Source organism: Perognathus longimembris, chromosome 3, assembly GCF_023159225.1.
Source record: "Perognathus longimembris pacificus isolate PPM17 chromosome 3, ASM2315922v1, whole genome shotgun sequence".
NCBI classification, from domain to species: domain Eukaryota; kingdom Metazoa; phylum Chordata; class Mammalia; order Rodentia; family Heteromyidae; genus Perognathus; species Perognathus longimembris.
The window spans coordinates 117,725,918-117,747,501 of record NC_063163.1 but is presented as its reverse complement, the minus strand read 5'-3'; the positions used below and the strand labels follow the sequence as shown (position 1 = coordinate 117,747,501).

General features: G+C 40.6%; 1 protein-coding gene and 1 long non-coding RNA gene across 2 annotated transcripts in view; both read right to left on the bottom strand.

Moving 5' to 3' along the window:
* Positions 1-21,584, bottom strand: part of Cbl (Cbl proto-oncogene) — a 54,870-nt gene that overhangs the window by 17,321 nt on the left and 15,965 nt on the right. The window contains exons 2-6 of the mRNA XM_048343984.1: positions 20,371-20,618; positions 5,114-5,260; positions 2,878-3,034; positions 1,516-1,637; positions 108-245 (exon numbers count right to left, since the gene is read on the bottom strand). Of these exons, the coding sequence (XP_048199941.1) occupies positions 108-245; positions 1,516-1,637; positions 2,878-3,034; positions 5,114-5,260; positions 20,371-20,618 (812 nt within the window). The remainder of the gene's footprint in view (positions 1-107; positions 246-1,515; positions 1,638-2,877; positions 3,035-5,113; positions 5,261-20,370; positions 20,619-21,584) is intronic.
* On the bottom strand, positions 9,412-13,921 carry LOC125349654. The gene is made up of 3 exons (XR_007210550.1): positions 12,944-13,921; positions 10,967-10,968; positions 9,412-9,825 (listed from the first exon to the last, which is right to left on the bottom strand). It is a non-coding gene; the product is annotated as an uncharacterized LOC125349654 (long non-coding RNA).

Below are 21,584 nucleotides of genomic sequence, written 5' to 3'. Positions count from 1 at the left end.
TAATATGTTCTGAATCTTAATCTGATTAAGAAACAGAATCAAGTCATTAAGGACAAAGGGCTAGAGTCACCAAATCCCCAGACTCTTGCAGAAGATGAGGTACTCACAAGCCTTCCCTGAAGCCATCGATCAGTGCTTGGAACAGAGGTTTGTTGTGAGGGATTGTCTGGAGAATGTTCCCATCAGCAGTGACATATCCAATAGCCCACTGACCCAGACGAGTACAGCTCAGCCGGAAGATGTAACTGACAACAGAGATTAACACAAGTTTCAATACATGTGTTGGTATTAGGGGAGAGAAAGACAAAAAAGACATGACCATCAAGAGTCACTTCTTGCCGGGTGCTAGTGGCTCACGCCTGTAATCCTAGCTACTCAAGGGGCTGAGGATCGACGTTCAAAGCCAGACTGGGCAGGAAAGTCCCCCTGAGACTCTTATCTCCAATTAACCTCTCAAAACCCTGGAGTAGAGTGGAGCTGGGAATATAGCCCTAGTGGCAAGAGTGCTTGACTTGTATACATGAAGCCCTGGGTTCGATTCCCCAGCACCCCATATGTAGAAAACGGCCAGAAGTGGCACTGTGGCTCAAGTTGGCAGAGTGCTAGCCTTGAGCAAAGAGAAGCCAGGGACAGTGCCAGGCCCTGAGTTCAAGCCCCACAACAGACAAAAAGAAAAAAGAAAAAAGTCACTTCTTCAACAGGCTCAAGAGTTTAGGGGGAGATTATATGTGCTCAATATCCTACAGGCTTGGCTCAGTCCCTCAAAACAGATTAATATGATCTCCAATGACTCTAGAGCCAGAAGCAAAGGATTTTTCTTTCTTTTTTCTTTTTGCTGGTCATGGAGCTTGAACTTGGGGCCTGGGCACTGTTCTGAGCATTTTTGGTCAAGGCTAGTGCTCTACCACTTTAAGCCACAGTGCCACTTCTGTTTTTCTGGTGGTTAACTAGAGATAAGAATCTCATGAACAAGATTTCTTGCCCGGGCTAGCTTTGAACTGTGATCCTCACATCTCAGCCTTCCTGGTGCTGGGACTACAGGCATGTAATGCTACACCAGCATAAACCTCATGTTGATTGCTGTTTGTGCTGATACAAGGGCTTGGGCTCCACTTCTCAGCTCCCTTGTTTGGCTGTTGTACCATCATTTGAGCAATGTCACTAGTTTTGCTGGTTAACTAGAGGAAGAGAGTCGTGGACTTTTCTGCTCCAATTGGCTTTAAATTAAGATCTCAGCCTCGTGAATATCTAGGACTATAGGTATGAGCCACTGGTGTGAACCAACATCTAAACCTAGTTATGAACTCCATTTTAAAGTGGCTTTAAAGTACTTATCAAATCACAGGGTTTGAGTGAGCAATGTCTCTGACAGACATCAACTACATTACAAAACCTTGGCCACTAGAAAACAAATACAACCTTAGCAGAAAGAAAAAAAAAAGATTAAACAAACAAAAAACACTCTGGCAGATGATACAAGAGAAAAAATTGAGAATTTTGCTTCCTGACACTAACCTGCCAGGTTTGTGAATGAATTTCTGGAGCCGAGCTTTCACTTCATCGTATGTTAGAAAAGCCATGTAGCCAGGGTGAGTTACAGCAAGGCTGTTCCAGTTTCTGAGCAAAGAGGACCAGGGCTAAAGAAACAAAAGATCAACCACAGACCATTTGCCCCAAGACATTCAACCAGCCTCAGAGCAATGAAGAGCACAAAAACTTCAACTTTCAATTTTAAATTCTTGATTTACTATCACAAATTTTCAATTATATTGGTCACTTGAAGTCAGGACAACTATGTTAAGATATGAAACTTCTGGTCAGGCAAGAAGAATGTATATTTTATAAGAAGAAACTTCACATAAAACAAAATTTAATAAATCAGACTATAACACTAACCAACAGTAGTAGTAAGTCTAAACAATGACAAATGAAAATCAGAAAAACAGAACAAGGCCTACATGTGCAATGAAATTCCAAGTAAGAGTTTATGCGGGGCTGGGGATATGGCCTAGTGGCAAGAGAGCTTGCCTCGTATACATGAGGCCCTGGGTTCGATTCCCCAGCACCACATATACAGAAAACGGCCAGAAGTGGCGCTATGGCTCAAGTGGCAGAGTGCTAGCCTTGAGCAAAAGGAAGCCAGGGACAGTGCTCAGGCCCTGAGTCCAAGGCCCAGGACTGGCCAAAAAAAAAAAAAAAAAAGAGTTTATGCAAGTTAGCATACATACACTGGAGAAAACGCTATGTTTAGAGGAAGAACCAAATGAGACTTTGAAATGTCTAATATTTCAGTACAATAGGAAAAAACTAGAAACACACATCAATACCCAGTAAAAGAAAATGAATAAACTGTATCCATTTTATGGTAATTCTGTAACCATTAAAATGATGCTACAGAGCCAGGCACTGGTGGCTCAAACCTGTAATCCCAGCTACTCAGGAGACTGAGACCTGAGAATCACAGTTTAAAGCAGCCGGCCTGGGCAGAAAGTCCATAAGACTCTTTATCTCCAATAAACCATTCAGAAAAAGCTGGAGGTGGTGCTGTAGTTCAAGTGGTAGAGTGCTAGCCTTGAGCACAAAGAGGCTCAAGGACAGCACCCAGGCCCTGAGTTCAAATCCCAGAACTAGCAAAAAAAAAAGATGCAAATAACAAAGATTCAATAACAAAGAAAGATAGGAAGGGGAAAAGTAGGTCATACAGACTTTTAAAAATGTTTTTCCATTTTAGACTAACAGATTTCTTCATATTTTTAACTTATAATTTCTAAAATGAATTAAAATACTTTTGTCATAGACAAAATTCTAAATGCTATTTTTTTTAAATAAAAGCTTCCTCTTCAGAAAATCAGCAGTAGCCCGTTTTTAGTATCCTACCTGAAAGAGTCGTGTAAAGATATCAAATTCAAACACTGAAATATAATCATTGCAGGTCAGATCAATAGTGGATTTTAGAGCCATGGCTTCCAGTCCAGAACTGATGGGATGCACTTCATGCAAGGCCTGTCGAAAGCTCTTCCAAGGGACTATTGTCCTAGGGTGGGGTTGGGGGTGGCATGAGAAAGAAGGTACAAAGTTAGATCATTCTAGGCACTGCCATAATGGGGGTGGGGGGGAGGAGAGACATGACAGATTAAGCTCACAATATTTCAATTCTCTTACAGGAGCTGTTATATATTTGGATTGAGAATAGCAAGAAGGGACTAAATGATATTAGTTCTGAACTTTCTAATGAGTGAATAACAGAGAAGTTCCACTATTTTTTGGCAGAACATCACAAATTAATCCCCTTCTCATTTTTCATCAGATATTTGTCTGTTAGAGAAGCACAGAGAGTTGAGGTTATCTTTTTATTACATGAAAAATCTGATACCTGTGGCTAGACCTTTACTACTACCTATACACTCAGATTTAAACTGTTTAAGCATATAAAATATTCTATGCTCTTTTAGCAAGCAAAACTGGAAGAAATAGGCTCAAGATCCTTGAAGAACAGAGCTCTGACAGAGATGAAGAAGAAACTCTTCAAGCAAAGAGAATAAGGCCAACAAGACATATTACAAAATTCACCTTTTCACAATTTCGGCCTTGAACTTATTAAAGACATGTCCGAAGCTTGAAGTTTTTTCTAATGTTACTGAGTTAAAGGAATAAAGCTGAACTTAAATCTTACTGTAACTCTACGAGGACTTCTGTTAGGGTGGGCGGAATAATGCTAAGGATTGAACCCAAAGAAAGTCCTAATATACTAATAAGTATGTGGCTCTATCATCTATCACTGACCTACACTCTTAAACTCTCAACTAAATCACTAATTACTCTATCCTCAGATATAAAATGGTACTCGGGGTTGAAACTCAGGAGCTGGGTGTTGGTCCCTTACCTTTTTTGCTCAAGGATAGTGCTCTACTACTTAAGCCACAGCTCTACTTCTGGATTTTTTTGGCTATAAACTGGAGATAAGAGAATCATGGGCTTTCCTGCCTAAGCTGGCTTCAAACTGCAATCCTTAGATCTCAACCTCCAGAGTAGCTAGGATTATAGGCATGAGCCACTGGTGTCTGACTAGGTATTTTCTTATTTTTGTTTTTTCAAGGGCTGAGGAACAAATGCAGGGCCTGGAGTATGCTAAGCCAAGTGCCACTGATGGGCTGCACCATTAGTCCTGGAACTCTACTACTATTAATAGGAATATACACTGGTACAACTTGTTTGGAGAGCAACTAGGCAATACCACTCCAAGGTATGTAATGAATGAGAAATTCTTATTTATTAAAACTAAAATATTAAGCTATGTGCTGGTGACTCACACCTGTAATCTTGGCTACTCGGAAAGCTGAGATCTAAGGATTGTAGGTCAAAGCCAGAAAGCCCATGAGACTCTCATCTTCAAATGACCACCAGAACACCAAAAGTGAAGCTGTGGCTCAAAGTGATAGAGCACTAGCCTTGAGCAAAAGGAGCTCAAAGACAGCATCCAGGTCTTCAGATCAAGCTCTGAGACCTTCCCCCTAAAAAAAACAAAGAAAATCTAAGGTATTGTTCACCAAAGTACTGTTGTGCAATAACAAATAATTTGAAACTTAAACATCTCTTAATAGCAGAATGGATGAGGAGAGAAAAGAACAGTATTCAATCAGAATCTATGAGCTTCAATTAAATTTACAAAATTTAATTCTTTAAAAAATGATGAGAGAAAGCCTATAATCCTGTAATACTTAGAAGGATTAAGTGTGAAGCCAAACCAGGCATAAAAGCCTAAGAGACTCCATCTAAAATAACAAAAAGCAGAGCTGGAAAAGTAGCTCAAGTGCTAGAACACCAGCCAAGCAAGCAAGAAGCTTTGAGTTCAAACCTCAGAACACACACACACAGACACACACACACACAGAGACAGAGAGAAAGACAGAGAGAGACAGAGACACAGAGACACAGAGAGAGAGAGAGAGACAGAGACAGAGATATTAAGGACAAGAAGTTGATATTTACCATAGATAGGAAATTAATGCATGCTTATTTTTCTCAAAGTCTTTTCTTATCTTCTAAATTAAAACTCTCTAAACAAAACTTACAAGCTTTAATCGTTCATGTTCAAATGACCATTTAGACTTACTTTTCCCCAAAAGCTTTTCTCCAAAATTCTGCAGCATCTGCTTTAGTGATTCGAAATGTGTCTCCTTGAAAGAGTCCACTTGGAAAAATGCCTTTCAGTTCTGCCAGCATGTGACTGAAGATCAGGGACAGTTTGGTTAGGTTTCGCCTACAAATAATCAGAAGTAAGATAATAAGCTCATTTTTACTTTAAATGCACTGAATTCACCATATAATATATAACTAACATAAACATTAAAATATATCTAGTAAGTTCTCCAGATTTTCTAGTCAATGTTATTCAGATACACAGAACTGTAGAAGAGAGAAGGAAATACACATGCTGTTGATGTTGTCCTTGTAAATAGGAGCTTCAGAAAATTGTTTTGCTCTACTATCAGACAAAAGACACAAACATAAACATAATAAATACTTTCACATTTACTAGGTTACCTACTTCCTCATTCTAGGTGTTATAATTTATATATATTAAAAAAACAAACCTCCAGTCTTGTATCTAAAAGTTTAACATTAAATACCAAAGTGCCTAGATGGACACTGGGTGGCTCAGGCCTGTAATGCTACCTATTTGGGAGGCTGAGAACAGGTATGTTGTGATTTGAGGGTACATTATAAACATGACCTCTTTACAGCCAATAGGTGAATGTAGTGGTGCCCACTGGTTATTCCTGATCCTTGGGAGGCAAAGATTTGAGAAGGTTGTGGTTCCAGACAAATAGTCAACTTTGCCCTACAAGCCCCTACTCAATGAATATGATTAAAAAGATCCTGCACTACCAATCTAACACAGATCATGTTTCCACCTTTAGGCGTGAACTTTCATTAGATTATCATAGTTATCTTTAATATTACTGACACAAAGAAAAAGATTCGGGCTGGGGATATGGCCTAGTGGCAAGAGCGCTTGCCTTGTATACTTGAAGCCCTGGGTTCGATTCCCCAGCACCACATATACAGAAAATGGCCAGAAGTGGCACTGTGACTCAAGTGGCAGAGTGCTAGCCTTGAGCAAAAAGAAGCCAGGGACAGTGCTCAGGCCCTGAGTCCAAGGCCCAGGACTGGCAAAAAGAAAAAACAGAAAAAGATTCTATAGATACTATTGTATATCAAACAGCTACTGACTTTACTTGTTCATTTTCCCTTGTACCAATAATTTGTATTTGTGTTCAAAAGTTATTTTTGCCAGTCCTGGGGCTTGAACTCAAGGCCTGAACACTGTCCCTGGCTTCTTTCTGCTCAAGGCTAGCACTCTACCACTTGAGACACAGCGCCACTTCTGGCCTTTTCTATATAAGTGGTCCTGAGGAATCGAACCCAGGGTTTCATGTATACGAGGTAGGCGCTCTTGCCACTAGGCCATATTCCCAGCCCCTCAAAAGTTATTCTTAGGTGCTGATGGCTCATGCCTGTAATTCTAGCTACTCAGAGGAGGCTGAGATTTGAGGATTATGGTTCAAAGCCTGCCCAGCCAGTAAAAGTAAAGTACATGAGACCAAAAAGCTAGAAGTGGAGGTATGGCTCAAGTGTTAGGGCACTAGCTTTGAGTGAAAGAAAAAGTACCTAGGCCCTGAGTTTTAGCACCAGGACACACACACACACACACACACACACACACACACACACACACACACACACACACACACTCACACAGAGTAATTCTTAAACTAATAAATACATAATTTGAGGGTATGGGTGAGATTGAGAAAGATGAGAGAGGGGCTGGGGATATAGCCTAGTGGCAAGAGCGCCTGCCTCGGATACACGAGGCCCTAGGTTCGATTCCCCAGCACCACATATATATATGGAAAACGGCCAGAAGGGGCGCTGTGGCTCAGGTGGCAGAGTGCTAGCCTTGAGCGGGAAGAAGCCAGGGACAGTGCTCAGGCCCTGAGTCCAAGGCCCAGGACTGGCAAAAAAAAAAAAAAGAAAGATGAGAGAGAACAATAGAAAGGTTGACAATGATCAAAATGCATTGTGCTCATAACCTGACTTAGGGAATTAAAACCCCTCTGTACAACTACTTAAAAGCAGCACTATGTTGACTAACTGCTTCTTTTTCGTAAAATGCTACTGGATCTTCTAATCAGCTTTTCAACCAAACAACTTCAGAGGTTTGATTGCTTTTGCTATTAATTTTTTTTCTTTTCACCTATAGCAAGCTAATTCCTTGCCTAGTCTAGTCTCCTGTTTTGTTTTCTAAAGGCACCTAACTAGTGTGGTAAAAGTAGTACCATTTGCAAATATTCTAAACTAATTCATATTTCAAATAGCTCAAATATAAGATAAAAATACATGCACTCATCTTATCCCTCTTAACTATTTTCCTCCTTGCACTGAGAAATCCTTTGATTACTGCTAGCTAGGGGTTCAACCGTTAACTAAAGAGGAAAACACATACAGATAAGATCAAAAAACTTCATAGGGCTAGGGGTACTGCTCAATGAGCGCTCATTCAAACATGTGGCCCTGTGTTTGAGCTTAATTCTAGAGGACCTGCAAAAGCGAATTTACTCCCAGTGAGTTTACTTTCAAGTAGGTAGCAGCATGCTAAACTGCACAGAGACCCGAAGTTCAGTTATTTATATAACATTCTGCCAAAGGTTAATTCATAAAGAGCTCATGGTTTCATGAGATAGGCTGAATTTCTGAGAAACTATGACACTTAAAGAACCATTTTAAACAGCTGTTAACTATATTATATGAAAGGGTTATATGCCAACCTGAGGTATATATATATATATATATATATATATATATATATATATATATATCCTACCTGAGGGTTCTACATGCAGATTCAACAAACAATCAAAGATATTCAGGAAAATATGTGTCTGTATTGAACATGTATGGACTTTTTTTCCTTGTCATTCCCTAGTAATATATCAAAATTATATTTATATTGTATTAGGTATTATAGAGATCTTTATGAAGTTTCCCCGAAATATTGAGGAACAATTACCTACCATACTTTGAGATTATAACAGAGTCTTTTCCAAAATAAATACGTTTGAAACTGTTCTTCATGAAAATTTTTACTTTTTTTTACCAATGTTGTCTTCTCTTAATTCTACTTGTGTTTTTTGTTTCTTTGGTTTTTTTCCTTTCCATCCTTTTAAGATATAATTCCTAAGAACATGTTCTCTGCTATTTTTCCATTCTTTCTCTCCATAATCTTGTCTTCCTTGGCAATCTCAGGTCTTTGCAAAAAAATCTCAAATCTGTTGCCCTGGTAGCTTTTTAACTACCTACCTGCTACACTTCGTCAGCTCAAAATATGTTTACAATTAAATTAGTATTCTTTCTCAAATCTGTTCTTCCTCCATGCTCTTGTATTTTATTGCAGTGTGTTTTGCTTCCCACAAATTCAAAATCTTAAGAGTCATTTTGGCTTCCATTTCCCTTATTCTGCTTATCTAACTTACTTGCCAAGTTCACTGACACGTTTTCAATACTACATTTGAATTACTGGGGGGAAGCCATGGTAGTGACACTTAGGTTGGAATTCAAGGCCTCTCTACTTCCAATATAGCTCTACCACGCAAGCCACACCCACCCAACCTTTTAGTGCCAGTAGAGGCTTGAACTTAAGGCACTGCTATTTGTGTTCACAAAGGCTGCCTTCATTTCTGATTTGTATTTATATTCTTTCAGGCATCTGGCACAATTTTCTAACCATCATTATTATATCTTCAGAAAACTTCTGTTGCCTATTATGCATAAGGTTCTGGGGATGAATAAAGCAGTGAACCGAACAAAATTCCTGGTTTTAAAAAAATGTAATTTATGTTCTCATCACACAGTAAAGTTAAGTCCTTTTAGGAATGGGGAGGGAGAAGAGGGGAGAGAAGAGAGGAAGGGAGGGGAAGCCGTGAAGTATGGTGTCCAGGGAGGGGAGGCTGAGAGGCCTCCCTGGTGTGTTCATCTTAAAGGTGAGCTTGAAGTGCAGCCAGGAAGTGAGGTTTTGAATGCCCAAGCCTACGTCACATGTCAGCAGCCTTTGCTCTTCAAATAATTGTCCCCTGAAAATCTACCGGGTATCTTGTACAGTGCTGGATCACAGACAAAACGCACACACCAAAATAACAGTGGACAGGGGCTGGGGATATAGCCTAGTGGCAAGAGTGCCTGCCTCGGATACACCAGGCCCTAGGTTCGATTCCCCAGCACCACATATACAGAAAACGGCCAGAAGTGGCGCTGTGGCTCAAGTGGTAGAGTGCTAGCCTTGAGCGGGAAGAAGCCAGGGACAGTGCTCAGGCCCTGAGTCCAAGGCCCAGGACTGGCCAAAAAAAAATAACAGTGGACAGAAAGCTTTCATAAAAACTTGTAAAGTAAGCTGCAAAAAAGGAAAAGCTATTGACCCCAAGGATATAATGGCACTAGATGCCTACATGTAGTTCAAAGTACTGACTAAAATAGTTCCTGAAGATCAATCCAAGGCATTCTCCTACTCTACATCACCTCCCCCATGAGCCAGCATACATTTCTTAAAACCAAAAATGTGCTCCATAAGCATCACACGTTGTAACAGGAAATAATTACTGTCAGAGTACTTTGCAACAGATCTTAATAGAAATTCCGTTCAATAATATTTTAAAGCCTTAGACTCAGGGCTCAGTATCTGCGATGTGAAGGGCAGAATCTGCCTTAGTGTATAAAGACACCAAGGAATCTTGGTGGGCTTATTTGAGCTTATTACAACACAGGAAACTATTTTTTTAAAGCTCTATTGGTTACTTCAATTCACACAATGTGTTCTAACAATTCTTCAAAGATACACAAAGGGAAGAAGCCAGGGGGTGGCTCAGGCCTGTAAGCCTAGTTACTCAGGAGGCTGAGATCTGAGGGTTGCAGTTTGAAGCCAGCCTGGACAGAAAAGTCTGTAAGACTCTTATTTCCAACACACTACTCAGAAAAAGCTAGAAGTGGTACTGTGGCTCAAGTGGTAGAGCACTAGCATTGAACAAAAGCTCAGGAACAGTGGCCCAGGCCCTGAGTTCAAGCCCCAGGACTGGCAAAAAAAAAAAAAAAAAAAAAACCTACAAAGGAACAAAACTTAAAATTTTTTGTAAACGCTGTGCAGAAAGCTTTCTGTTGCTGAATTTCAGTAGAAGCAAGTAGCACAGTTTTTTTTTAAAAAAATATATATAATGTTGGAAGGACTTCCTTTAATACTAACCACATATATCTAAGTTACTACATCTATTTAACACCCTAGCTTTCATCTTCCTCTTTTTCTCATGGCTTTCCTGTAATCAACTACTGATTCTGTATGTAGTATAATTTTTTTTCTGCAAGATTACTAAAAGTAATGTCTACCTCAAGTCCTATTCTAAAAGCCAATACTGGTACCTCAAGCTTCCAGTACTGTTACACATTTCTGTATATAATCTCATCTAATAAAAAACTGAAGTTGGGTCAGAGGCTGGTAGCTCACATATATAATCCTAGTTACTTTAGGAGGCTAAGCTCTGAGGATGACAACTCAAAGGCAGCCTGAGCAGGTAAGTCCTGAGATTCCTATCTCCAATAAACTACTCAGAAAAAGCGCAAGTGGTACTGTGACTCAAGTGGTAGCACATTTACCTTGGGAAAAAGAAGCTCATGGACAGTGCCCAGGCACCAAGTTCAAGCCCCAGGACCAGCAAACACACACACACACAAATCTAAGGCTGACATGCCAAAACACAGGCATACTAAAATTTCAACTGGCCATTATAATTCCCGGTTTCATTTCAAAACCAAAAATGTAAATGTGTCTTTTTTTTTTTTTTTTTGGCCAGTCCTGGGCCTTGGACTCAGGGCCTGAGCCCTGTCCCTGGCTTCTTTTTGCTCAAGGCTAGCACTCTACCACTTTGAGCCATAGCGCCACTTCTATATATGTGGTGCTGGGGAATCGAACCCAGGGCTTCATGTATACGAGGCGAGCACTCTTGCCACTAGGCCATATTCCCAGCCCCTGTAAATCTGTCTTGACAAGAATCAGAATCAGCATTTCAAGTAAGACAGTAGTTGAAAAGTAGTATTGTGTGAATAAGATAAATAGAAAATCCCTCAGAAGACTTTTGACAAATGTATTTACTTACTACTTAAGATACTAAAAGGCTGAGAATGTGGCTTACTGGTAGAGTGCTTGCTTATTAGCATGCACAAAGCCCTGGGTACAATTCCTCAGTACTACATAAACAGAAAAAGCTGGAAGTGGCACTGTGGCTCAAGTGGTCGAATGCTAGCCTTGAGCAAAAGCAGCTCAAGGACAGTGCCCAGGCCCTGAGTTCAAGCCTCAGGACTGGCCCGCGTGTGCACATACACATATACACATACACACACACAAGAGGGTTCAAGGAAGGAAGACACAGGGTTAGATGGTTGGCAGGTAGGTGGGCTGAGTAAATGGCTCAAGTGGTATAGCACCTGTCTAGCAAGCACAAGATCCCTAGTTCAAATCTCAGTACTATTAAAAAAAATTGGAAAGCAAATCTGAACTTTAGCAGCCCAATTTCTTAAGGATTAAAGGGAAAAGATATGAGAAAGCTAGTGCTTATCCTTATATGACCCAGAACCAGAAACTATGTCCAGAAATTTTCTTTTAAATTAGTACACATTAGTTACACAGGAGAAGATTGCAGTATGAGAAACTGTCATTTTTAAAGCTTATTTTCCTCTTGCCTGACCTGAATTTAAATAAACTTACTTTTATGTTATTTATATGAAGTTAGTTATATGACCCCATCTGAAGCCAGAAAAATAAATTTCATCTGTTAAGCTAAAATTTTTTTTTTTTTTTTTTTTGCCAGTCCTGGGCCTTGGACTCAGGGCCTGAGCACTGTCCCTGGCTTCTTCCAGCTCAAGGCTAGCACTCTGCCACTTGAGCCACAGCACCGTTTCTGGCCATTTTCTGTATATGTGGTGCTGGGGAATCGAACCTAGGGCCTCGTGTATCCGAGGCAGGCACTCTTGCCACTAGGCCATATCCCCAGCCCCTAAGCTAAAATTTTGATATCTACATTAGATAACTGCTAACTCTCAAAATGTGTGCAGTGGATTCAAATGAATTTTTAACTTTTGCAGACATAATACAGAATATAATCTACCATTTCAAATAAGACTCATATGAAAATGGTTCAAAAATTCGGAAGAGGCTTATTTTATTTTTGTGAAGAGAAGCAAAAGAACTTTCCTCTTAAAAGCAGCAGTTTGCCAGGAGCCAGTGGCTCACACTCGTAATCCTAGCTACTCAGGAGGCTGAGGTCTGAGGATCGCAGTTCAAAGCCAGCAAGGGCAGGAAAGTCCATGAGACTCTTATCTCCAATTAACCACCAGAAAATCGGAAGTGGTGCTATGGCTCAAAGTAGTGAGCACTCGCCTTGAGCTGAAGAGTTCAGGGATAGCACCCAGGCCCAGGGTTCAAGCCCCATAACAGACAAAAAATAAAAAGAAGCAATTTAGTTAATTGTAATTCTGTTTACAGTGGTTATAAAATTCTTTCAAAATCTAGGTTAGTAGTTAGGCCTGGTGGTGCAAGCTCATAGTCCCAGCACTTGGGAGGCAGAGACAGGACAATCTTGAGTTTGAGGCCAGGCTAGGCTACATAGCAAACACAAAACAACAACAACAAAAACTATAGACACGGGGGTTGGGAGTATAGCCTAGTGGCAAGAGTGCTTGCCTAGTATATACATGAAGCCCTGGGTTCAATTCCTCAGCACCACATATATAGAAAAGGTCAGAAGTGGCACTGTGGCTCAAGTGGTGGAGTGCTAGTCCTTGAGCAAAAAGAAGCCAGGGACAGTGCTCAGGCTCTGAGTCCAAGCCCCAGGACTGGCACACAAAAAAACAACTATAGACAAACACTAGCGTCACCATAGAACTGAGAACACACTGAGAAGACATTTATAACTCAGCAACAGCATCCTTTGGTCATGGTAACTAGCTTTAAAAATAGATACAAGGGAACTTCTTTCAACAGAACTTCACAGGAAGTCAGTGAAGTACTGTTTAACTCTTATCTGCTAAAGCTGTTTTTAAGAAAAAAGGCATGATGTGTAATCCCAGCACTGGAGGCCAAGGGCAGAAGGGTCTCCAGGGCAAGCCAATCCTGGAAACTAAATGAAGTTTGGGCAAGGCCTGAGCTGTATAGCAAAACATTGTCTCAAATCACACTGGAGCCACTTGGTCAATAAAACTAAAAATATTAATGACCTTTTATACTAAGAACTTAAGTGTATTTAATACTATACTCACGATCTAGTTTCTGAAGCCACACACCCCCAGTCCATAATAATAGCTACCATTAATTTTCCAGAACATGTAGTTAACTGAGTCACAGCCATATAAAGCTTAAGGAGATACAAAACTAACCAAGGAAATGGGAAGGTAGCAACTTACTGGGTCTCCAATAATCCCCTCCTATCCTGACCAAATCTATTTGTCATCTCATGTATTTGAGTTTATGGAAAGAAATCAAGTGCCCTTCAGTATGTATCGTGCTAACTAAATGGCATCACTGAAGAGTTAATCTTGATCACTTCATTAATGTTTGTCATGCTTGGCTCCACAGTGAAGTTACTGGAAAATATTTACTTTTTCATAGATATATTCTTCTTTCCTGTTGAAAAAAGACCTCACAAACTTTTTCTCTGGACTGCAACCATGATCCCAACAATCTCAGCCTCCCAAATAGCTACAATTACAGACATCAGCCACAGATATCCAGCTTCTAGTTTTCTTTTTTTTTTGGCTAGTCCTGGGGCTTGAAACTCAGGGCCTGGGTGCTGTCCCTCAGCTTCTTTGCTCAAGGCTAGAGCTCTACCAGTTGAGCCACAGCTTCAAGTTTTCCTGTAATTAATTGGAGATAAGAGTGTCAAGGACTTCCTGCCCAGGCTGGCTTCGAATCATGATCCTCAGATCTCAGCCTCCTGAGTAGCTAGGTCTACAGCTAGAATTAGTGAGTCACCAGCACCTGGCATCTAATTTTCTTTTAATCAAATATGTATCTCCTACTGTCTCTGAACCAATCACTATATTAAGTGCTCTCTAAATATTAATTAATTAATTAATTTATTTATTTAATTTATTATTTTTTTTTTGCCAGTCCTGGGCCTTGGATTCAGGGCCTGAGCACTGTCCCTGGCTTCCTTTTGCTCAAGGCTAGCACTCTGCCACTTGAGCCACAGCGCCACTTCTGGCCGTTTTTTGTATATGTGGTGCTGGGGAATCGAACCCAGGGCCTCATGTATACGAGGCAAGCTCTCTTGCCACTGGGCCATATCCCCAGCCCTAAATATTAATTTATTAATTCCAACAATCCTATGAAAACAATTTCTTAAAAAAGCATTTTTTTTGGGTGGCAGTACTAGGGTTTGAACTCAGGGTGTCACCTGGCTTACTTTAGCTGGTACTCTACCACTTGAGTCATACTGCCAAGCCCAGCTCTTTGCTAGATATTTTGAGATGATGTCTCAGAAACCTACCTGATCTGGCTTTGAACCATGATCCTCTAGCCTCAACCTCTTGAGTAGCTAGGGTTAAAATGTGGGATTCATTCACTTGTCTTATTGATTTGCTTATTGCTGGTACTGCAGCTTGAACTCAAGAGCCTCCCATTGTTCTTGCTTGGCCCTTTCACTCCTGGCTATTAAAGCCGTAAGCTGGAGCAACATCTCCAATCTAACTCTTATTTAATTGTATATAATTATGGGGTACAATGTAACTTTATATTTACATTAAACAAATAAGTTACAATATGAAAACACATTAAAATGAGAAATCTGAAAGCTAAAAGAAGGGGCTGGGAGCATGGCTCAATTGGTAGAGCAATAGCCTAGCAAGAGCTTGGCCCTGAGTTTAAATCCCAGTACTACCAAAAAAGGGGGGGGGGGGGGGAAGTACCCTGCTTGAGGTCAAATAATAAATGTTGGAGGAGACAAATTTGGGCAATCCACCTCCACAGCCATGCACCCGACCACATTATTGTGCCTATTCCCCCTACCACACATATTTTCTTTTTTTTTTTTTTTGCCAGCCTTGAGGCCTGAACTCGGAGCCTGTGCTCTGTCTGTGAGCCTCTTTGTGCCCCAGGCTAGTGCTCTATAACTTGGGCCACAGTGCCACTTCCGGCTTTTTCTGTTTATGCATGCTAGGCAAGCGCTCCACCACTGAGCTACATTCCCAGCCCCACACTTATTTCCTAATATGTAAATGCACCACTGATCTAGTGACTGAAGAAAAAAAAACACTGTTCCATCATATAGAGGTCAAGGTTCACTCACATCAAGAGGAAATTAGGCCACTGTTAACAGAAACAGTGGAGGATTTTCTTTCCTAAGTGATGGGCTTAACCACACTCACAGCGCTAAAGTTAGAGTAGGAGAAAAAGAAGCACTATTATCAGTTCCAACTTTATGGACAAAAGAAAATAAGGATTTAAAATGTAAATAATCAAACGCCATTAAAAAAGAACAATTCAAGTTAAGAGGCATTTACTCCAAATACTTAAAACTTGAGTTTCAACCACCAATGGGTTATATTAGACAGTAAGCTGTTGAGTGTTTTGCATGTAAAAGGGGTAGGGGAGGGCTTAAGGAAAGAGGAACAAAATGCTAACTGAAGCTCTTCATTTCTTTAACAAACTAAATATGTAGGATTTCAGTTTTTTGAAGAAGTTCAAATTCAATACATGGCAAATAAAAGTGAAAAAAAAAGCAAGTTGCTAGGCTGGTTTTGAAGTTGCCAGTTTTGCTAACCTTCTCAGAATGCTATCTGCCTAGGAGGCATTCAGCTGGCCTTGTATGCTACAGGCTGGCAAGAAAAACACTCTTGCAGCCAACTTTTGAGCTCTTTCTTTAAAATGTTCTAATTTAAATGCAGCTGTACACCTCACAAGCATTATGGTTGTCGACCAACTCTAAGTTGGCACTATTAAAGCAAAGTGATTCGAAAAAACTTTTGCACATCCTACTTGACATTCACAGTCTACTTCTCTATAATGTTCTAATTTTGCAAAAGCTGATGCTGATTCTTCAGAGGCAGGCATGGGACAGTATCTTCATATTCTCTCCCTCCATATATAGTCAACCTGTGTCCTAACTGGAACAATTTGGAGGGAAATTCTCTTATTATGTGAGTACATACTCTGATAGTAAGCCACACTGGTATTTTTGCGTCCAAAGCCAGGTGTGGTAGCTAACACCTGTGGTCCTAGCTACTGGGAAGACAGAGATGTAAGGGAAGGGAAATTGTGGTTTGAGGCCATCCAGAGTATGAAGTTTGAAAAGCCCCAGCTCAAACAAGAAGCCGAATGTGCACCTGTGATAGAGCTACTGTGATCCCAGCTATGCGGAAGCTTTGGGAAAGATGGGCAGTCCAGGATACTGGGCCCAGACAAAAACGCAAGACCCTATCCAAAACCTAAGCAAAGAAAAATCGAGCTAGGAGCATGACTCAAGTTGTAGAATGCTTGACAAACAAGCACAAGGCCCTGAGTTCAAACCCCAGCACCCATAAAAAAGGGAGGGGGGAACTTTACTATTTGTATATATGTTTTAACTTTATCAGATGAATGGGAATAAAGCTTACAGATAGAAAAAAAAAAGGGGACGGAAGACATGCCCAAAACTCTTAATTATTTTATTTATTTATTTTTTTTGCCAGTTCTGGGACTTGGACTCAGGGCCTGAGCACTGTCCCTGGCTTCTTTTTGCTCAGGCTAGCACTCTACCATTTGAGCCATAGCGCCACTTCTGGCCGTTTTCTATATATGTGGTGCTGAGGAATTGAACCCAGGGCTTCAGGTATACGAGGCAAGCACTCTTGCCACTAGGCCCATTCCCAGCCCCTCCCTTAATTTATGTAGCTTAATATTTGATATGGCATCCTTTTAATGTGGCCTCCTCAAATGCAGTCAATATACTCAATGTACAATATGTAAAAACTGAACTATGTAATTTGAGGATAGAAAGGGTAGAGAAATGGGAGAGAACTAACATTGATCACAATGTATTATAGTCACAATCCAACTTAGGGGAACCACAACCACTTTGTGCAACTACTTAATCTTTTTTTTTTAATGTGGCCTCCAAAAGTCCATTTCTGTAGCAGAGAATAAAATGCCGAGTCAACCTTTGACAGAATTGGCCGTAACATTTTCAAGGTTAGACTTTTTCTTTGCCAGTCCTGGGGCTTGAACTCAGGGCCTGTGCACTGTCCCTGGCTTTGTTTTTTTGTTCAAGGCTAGCACTCTGCCAACTTGAGCCACAGTGCCACTTCTTGCCTTTTCTATATCTGTGGTGCTGAGGGATCGAACCCAGGCCTTCATGTGTATGAGGCAAGCACTACTGCCACTAGGCCATATTCCCAGCCCACAGATTTTTTTTTTAAAGGCACTGGCACATAGACTTAGGTTACTCATTCAGTTTCAACTTCCCTATCTGTGAAGTGAAAAATATTGCCCTTACTCTATGTAGAGCAAAGGCCATATTATTTTGCTCAGTGGTAAATATACAGAGCCCAACACATAGAAAAAGTGTTTCATTAATATATGCAGTATATATGATAAAGAATGAAGACTAGATTTGAATTTTGAACATATGCACAAAGCAAGCACAATAAACATTAATTGCATCTGAATCTGGAATGCCCTAAATTAAGCTCTAGACTGAACTTCTGCTTTCATCTAAGACAAATTACAGAGACAGACCTACCTTCCCACATATCTAAAAGAACTAAAAAGCTAGACAAAGTTATGAAACAACCGTTTTTAGACACTTGACATGAGGCTTCAGAGGAAGTGACTATAGAGGGGACAACCAATGAGGAAGTCCTATGACTGCCTTATGTTTCTCCTGGACAATTCTAGGACTTTGGGCCGGGGTGGGGGGGGGGGGGGAGTCCAGGCAACCTGACATTCTGATTCCAAGTCTGGAGAAGCCAGGGAAGCTAGCATGTATAATGCAAAATGCAGAGGAGAGGTATACAGAAAGAATCAACACTGAAAGTCTACAGAAGAGAACTTTTAAATCACAAGAAAATACCAGACTCTAAGAGAAAGAATCACCCGAAAAGAAAATAATAATTTCTAGTTTTTACACAGGAACAAGAGAGAAAAATCTTGTAAATCTGGGTGTGGAAGCATGGACCTATCATTCAGCTATGGTAGAAAACAACAGAGCAGAGGGCCAGGTGCACACCTGGTACAAATCATCAAGATCCTATCTCAAAAATAACCATGCTGAGCACTCACACCTGCAATGTGTCTTGAATGTGCCAGCTCTTTTCATAACCCATCTTTTCTTTAAAAATCCTATGAACCATTTTTGTTTGAGACAGGGTCTCACTATGCAGACCAGGCTGGTCTGGCACTCATCATCTGCCTTCCTCAGCTTCCTGAAAAGTCGCAAAAATTTCTGAACTGCTACCAGGAAATCTTTTCAGTAAGACAAGAGTGACATATAGACTAAGTCTGAATAATTTGTTACAGTAAAGGCTACATGCATAATGACATGGAAAAAAAATTAAGTGACACTAAGTTGTCAAAATCTAAGTCAAATGAGCCAAATTAGTCAACTGCACAGAAACCATTTAGGTACTGCTTCTAATCTCAAGTCACTCCTCAAAAGTAAATTATTCAGTAAAAAAAAAAACCTAGTGGAAGCCAGGCACTGGTAGCTCACGCCTGTAATCCCAGCTACTCAGGAGGCAGAGATCTGAGGATTGCAGTTCACAGCCCGCTCAGGCAGGAAAGTCCATGAGTCTCTTATCTCCAATGAACCACCAGAAAACTGGGAGTGGAGCCGTGGCTCAAGTGGTAGAGCACTAGCCTTGAGCTGCAGAGCTCAGGGACAGCGCCCAGGCCCTGAGTTTAAGCCCCACAAATGACAAAAAAAAAAAAAAATCCTAGTGGAATTTTATTTTACTACTTGTTCTAGATGAGTTATATTTATTTACAACTGGATAAAATCAAGTATAACTACAGCCATGATTCATTTCTTCTCAGCATGTAACTAACAATAAGCAAACTAGTAACATGTAGAACAGCCTATAGTTTTTTTAGTATTTAACTAGTATAAAACAACATATGGTGGGGCTGGGGATATGGCCTAGTGGCAAGAAAGCTTGCCTCGTATACATGAGGCCCTGGGTTCGATTCCCCAGCACCACATATACAGAAAACAGCCAGAAGTGGCGCTGTGGCTCAAGTGGCAGAGTGCTAGCCTTGAGCAAAAGGAAGCCCAGGGACAGTGCTCAGGCCCTGAGTCCAAGGCCCAGGACTGGCAAAAACAAAAAACCCACAACATATGGTGGTCTCTCCAATGTTTATGGAATTAACTGTGTGAGTTGGTACTGTTTAGCTCATTGGCACACATATGCCTAGCATGCATGTGGAAGAGAGTGTTATAAATTAACTATGTTTGCCTTTACCTACTCTAGTTAAAATAAATCCCAGAGTTCAAGCCCTAGGATCGGCAAAAAATAAAAAAATAAGGGGCTAGGAATGTGGCCTACTGGTAAAGTATTTGACTAGCCTGCACAAAGCCCTGGGTTCGAAGAAGTGGTGCTATGGCTCAAGTGGTAGAGTGCTAGCCTTGAGCAAAAAGAAGCCAGGGACAGTGCTCAGGCCCTGAGTTCAAGCCCCAGGACTGGGAAAAGATTAAAAAAAAATACATAAAAAACAAAAGTCATCTAGTCTACTGGCTTATTTTCCTTTTACTCCCTATTTTTTATTCTCAACCTCAGTCTTCCTTCTTTCAAATTCTCTATCTACACAAAAACTTTCATGATCTTGAGACTTTCCAAAGGACCTACTACCCACAACCTTTTCTGTGAGTATATAAATCGCTAATTTTCAGAAATAAACAAATCTAACACACCTAAGGATGGTACAGCCCTCCAAAGTAACCTTTTATATAAAAGCACACCTTTAAATCATGTCAACTTTTCACTACTGTTAATATCAAATTCAAGCCAACTCAATGACTTCTGCTGCTGGGCTGGGAATATGGCCTAGTGGCAAGAGTGCTTGCCTCCTACACATGAAGCTCTTAGTTCGATTCCCCAGCACCACATATATGGAAAACGGCCAGAAGGGGCGCTGTGGCTCAGGTGGCAGAGTACTAGCTTTGAGCGGGAAGAAGCCAGGGATGGTGCTCAGGCCCTGAGTCCAAGGCCCAGGACTGGCCAAAAAAATGACTTCTGCTGTTACCAATCAAAGCAGGCACAGACCTGCATCAATATTTGTGTAGTATTTTTCTCCATTACCTAGGCTGGGAATTCTCCTCATACATTCTTTCTTTGCCCTCCTTGAAGAGGCTTATGGTCTGCTTAGTTTTCTTCATCAAATTCTCCATGAACACCCTAAAATATTCATTTTCTCCAAGTGTTTCCATCTTCCCCTCATATCTTGACAAGACAGTACGAAGATGTTGGTAGGTATCTGGCAGCAGGTCTAAGATATAAGGTGGACTATTCTTTAACGCCAGCTTTGGGTTCTGACACAACCGTACCACCTGCAACAAATGGAAAAGAAGGGCTATTACTTGAAAGATATTAAGGATATTTCCCCTTTTGTTAGTCATGGGTCTTGAACTCAGAGCCTCGTGCTGTCCCCAAGCTTTTTCACTCAAGGCTACTAGCACTCTACCACTTTGAGCCCTAGCTCCACTTCCAGTTTTCTAGTGGTTAGTTGGAGAGTCTCACGGACTTTCCTGCCCAGGCTGGCTTCGAACTGCAATCCTCAGATCTCAGCCTCCTATGTAGCTAGGATGACAGGTGTGAGCCACTAGTGCCCAGCCCAATTCCCCTTTGTAAATTAAAAAAAAAAGAAGTTATTATACGCTCTTTTATAGAATTAAGAAAAGTCTGTGAAAATATAAGAAACAATCCATGATCACACCCTATTACTCTATTTCTAGTGGTGCCCCTGGGAAGAGGGAGTTCTTTTTTGTATTTTTATTTTAAACAGTATGGGATTTGAACTCAGGGCCTCCCACTCACAAGAGAGATTAAAAGGCTAGACTTCCTTGCCTGTATGTTGTGCATTTCATTCTTATAGACAGATAATTTTCCTAGAATAGAGCCTTCAGAAATGGGATCATTAGGTTTATTAGAACTGCAAAATTTCCATTTGATAACTAATCATCAAAGACTTTTCAAACGATAAAGCAACATAAAATTATAAAAACGAAGTTTTTTATTTCCTGTTCACCATTTCTAGAAATGTTGAAGCCAGTTTTATATAAGCCCCAAATTTTAACCTCCTTCAAAAAAAAGTTCCAAAATAATTTGTGAATAAATCATGTCAATAGTTGATGTTTAAAACTTAAACAGGGGCTGGGGATATGGCCTAGTGGCAAGAGCGCTTGCCTCGTATACATGAGGCCCTGGGTTCAATTCTCCAGCACCACATAAACAGAAAATGGCCAGAAGTGGCACTGTGGCTCAAGTGGTAGAGTGCTAGCTAGCCTTGAGCAAAA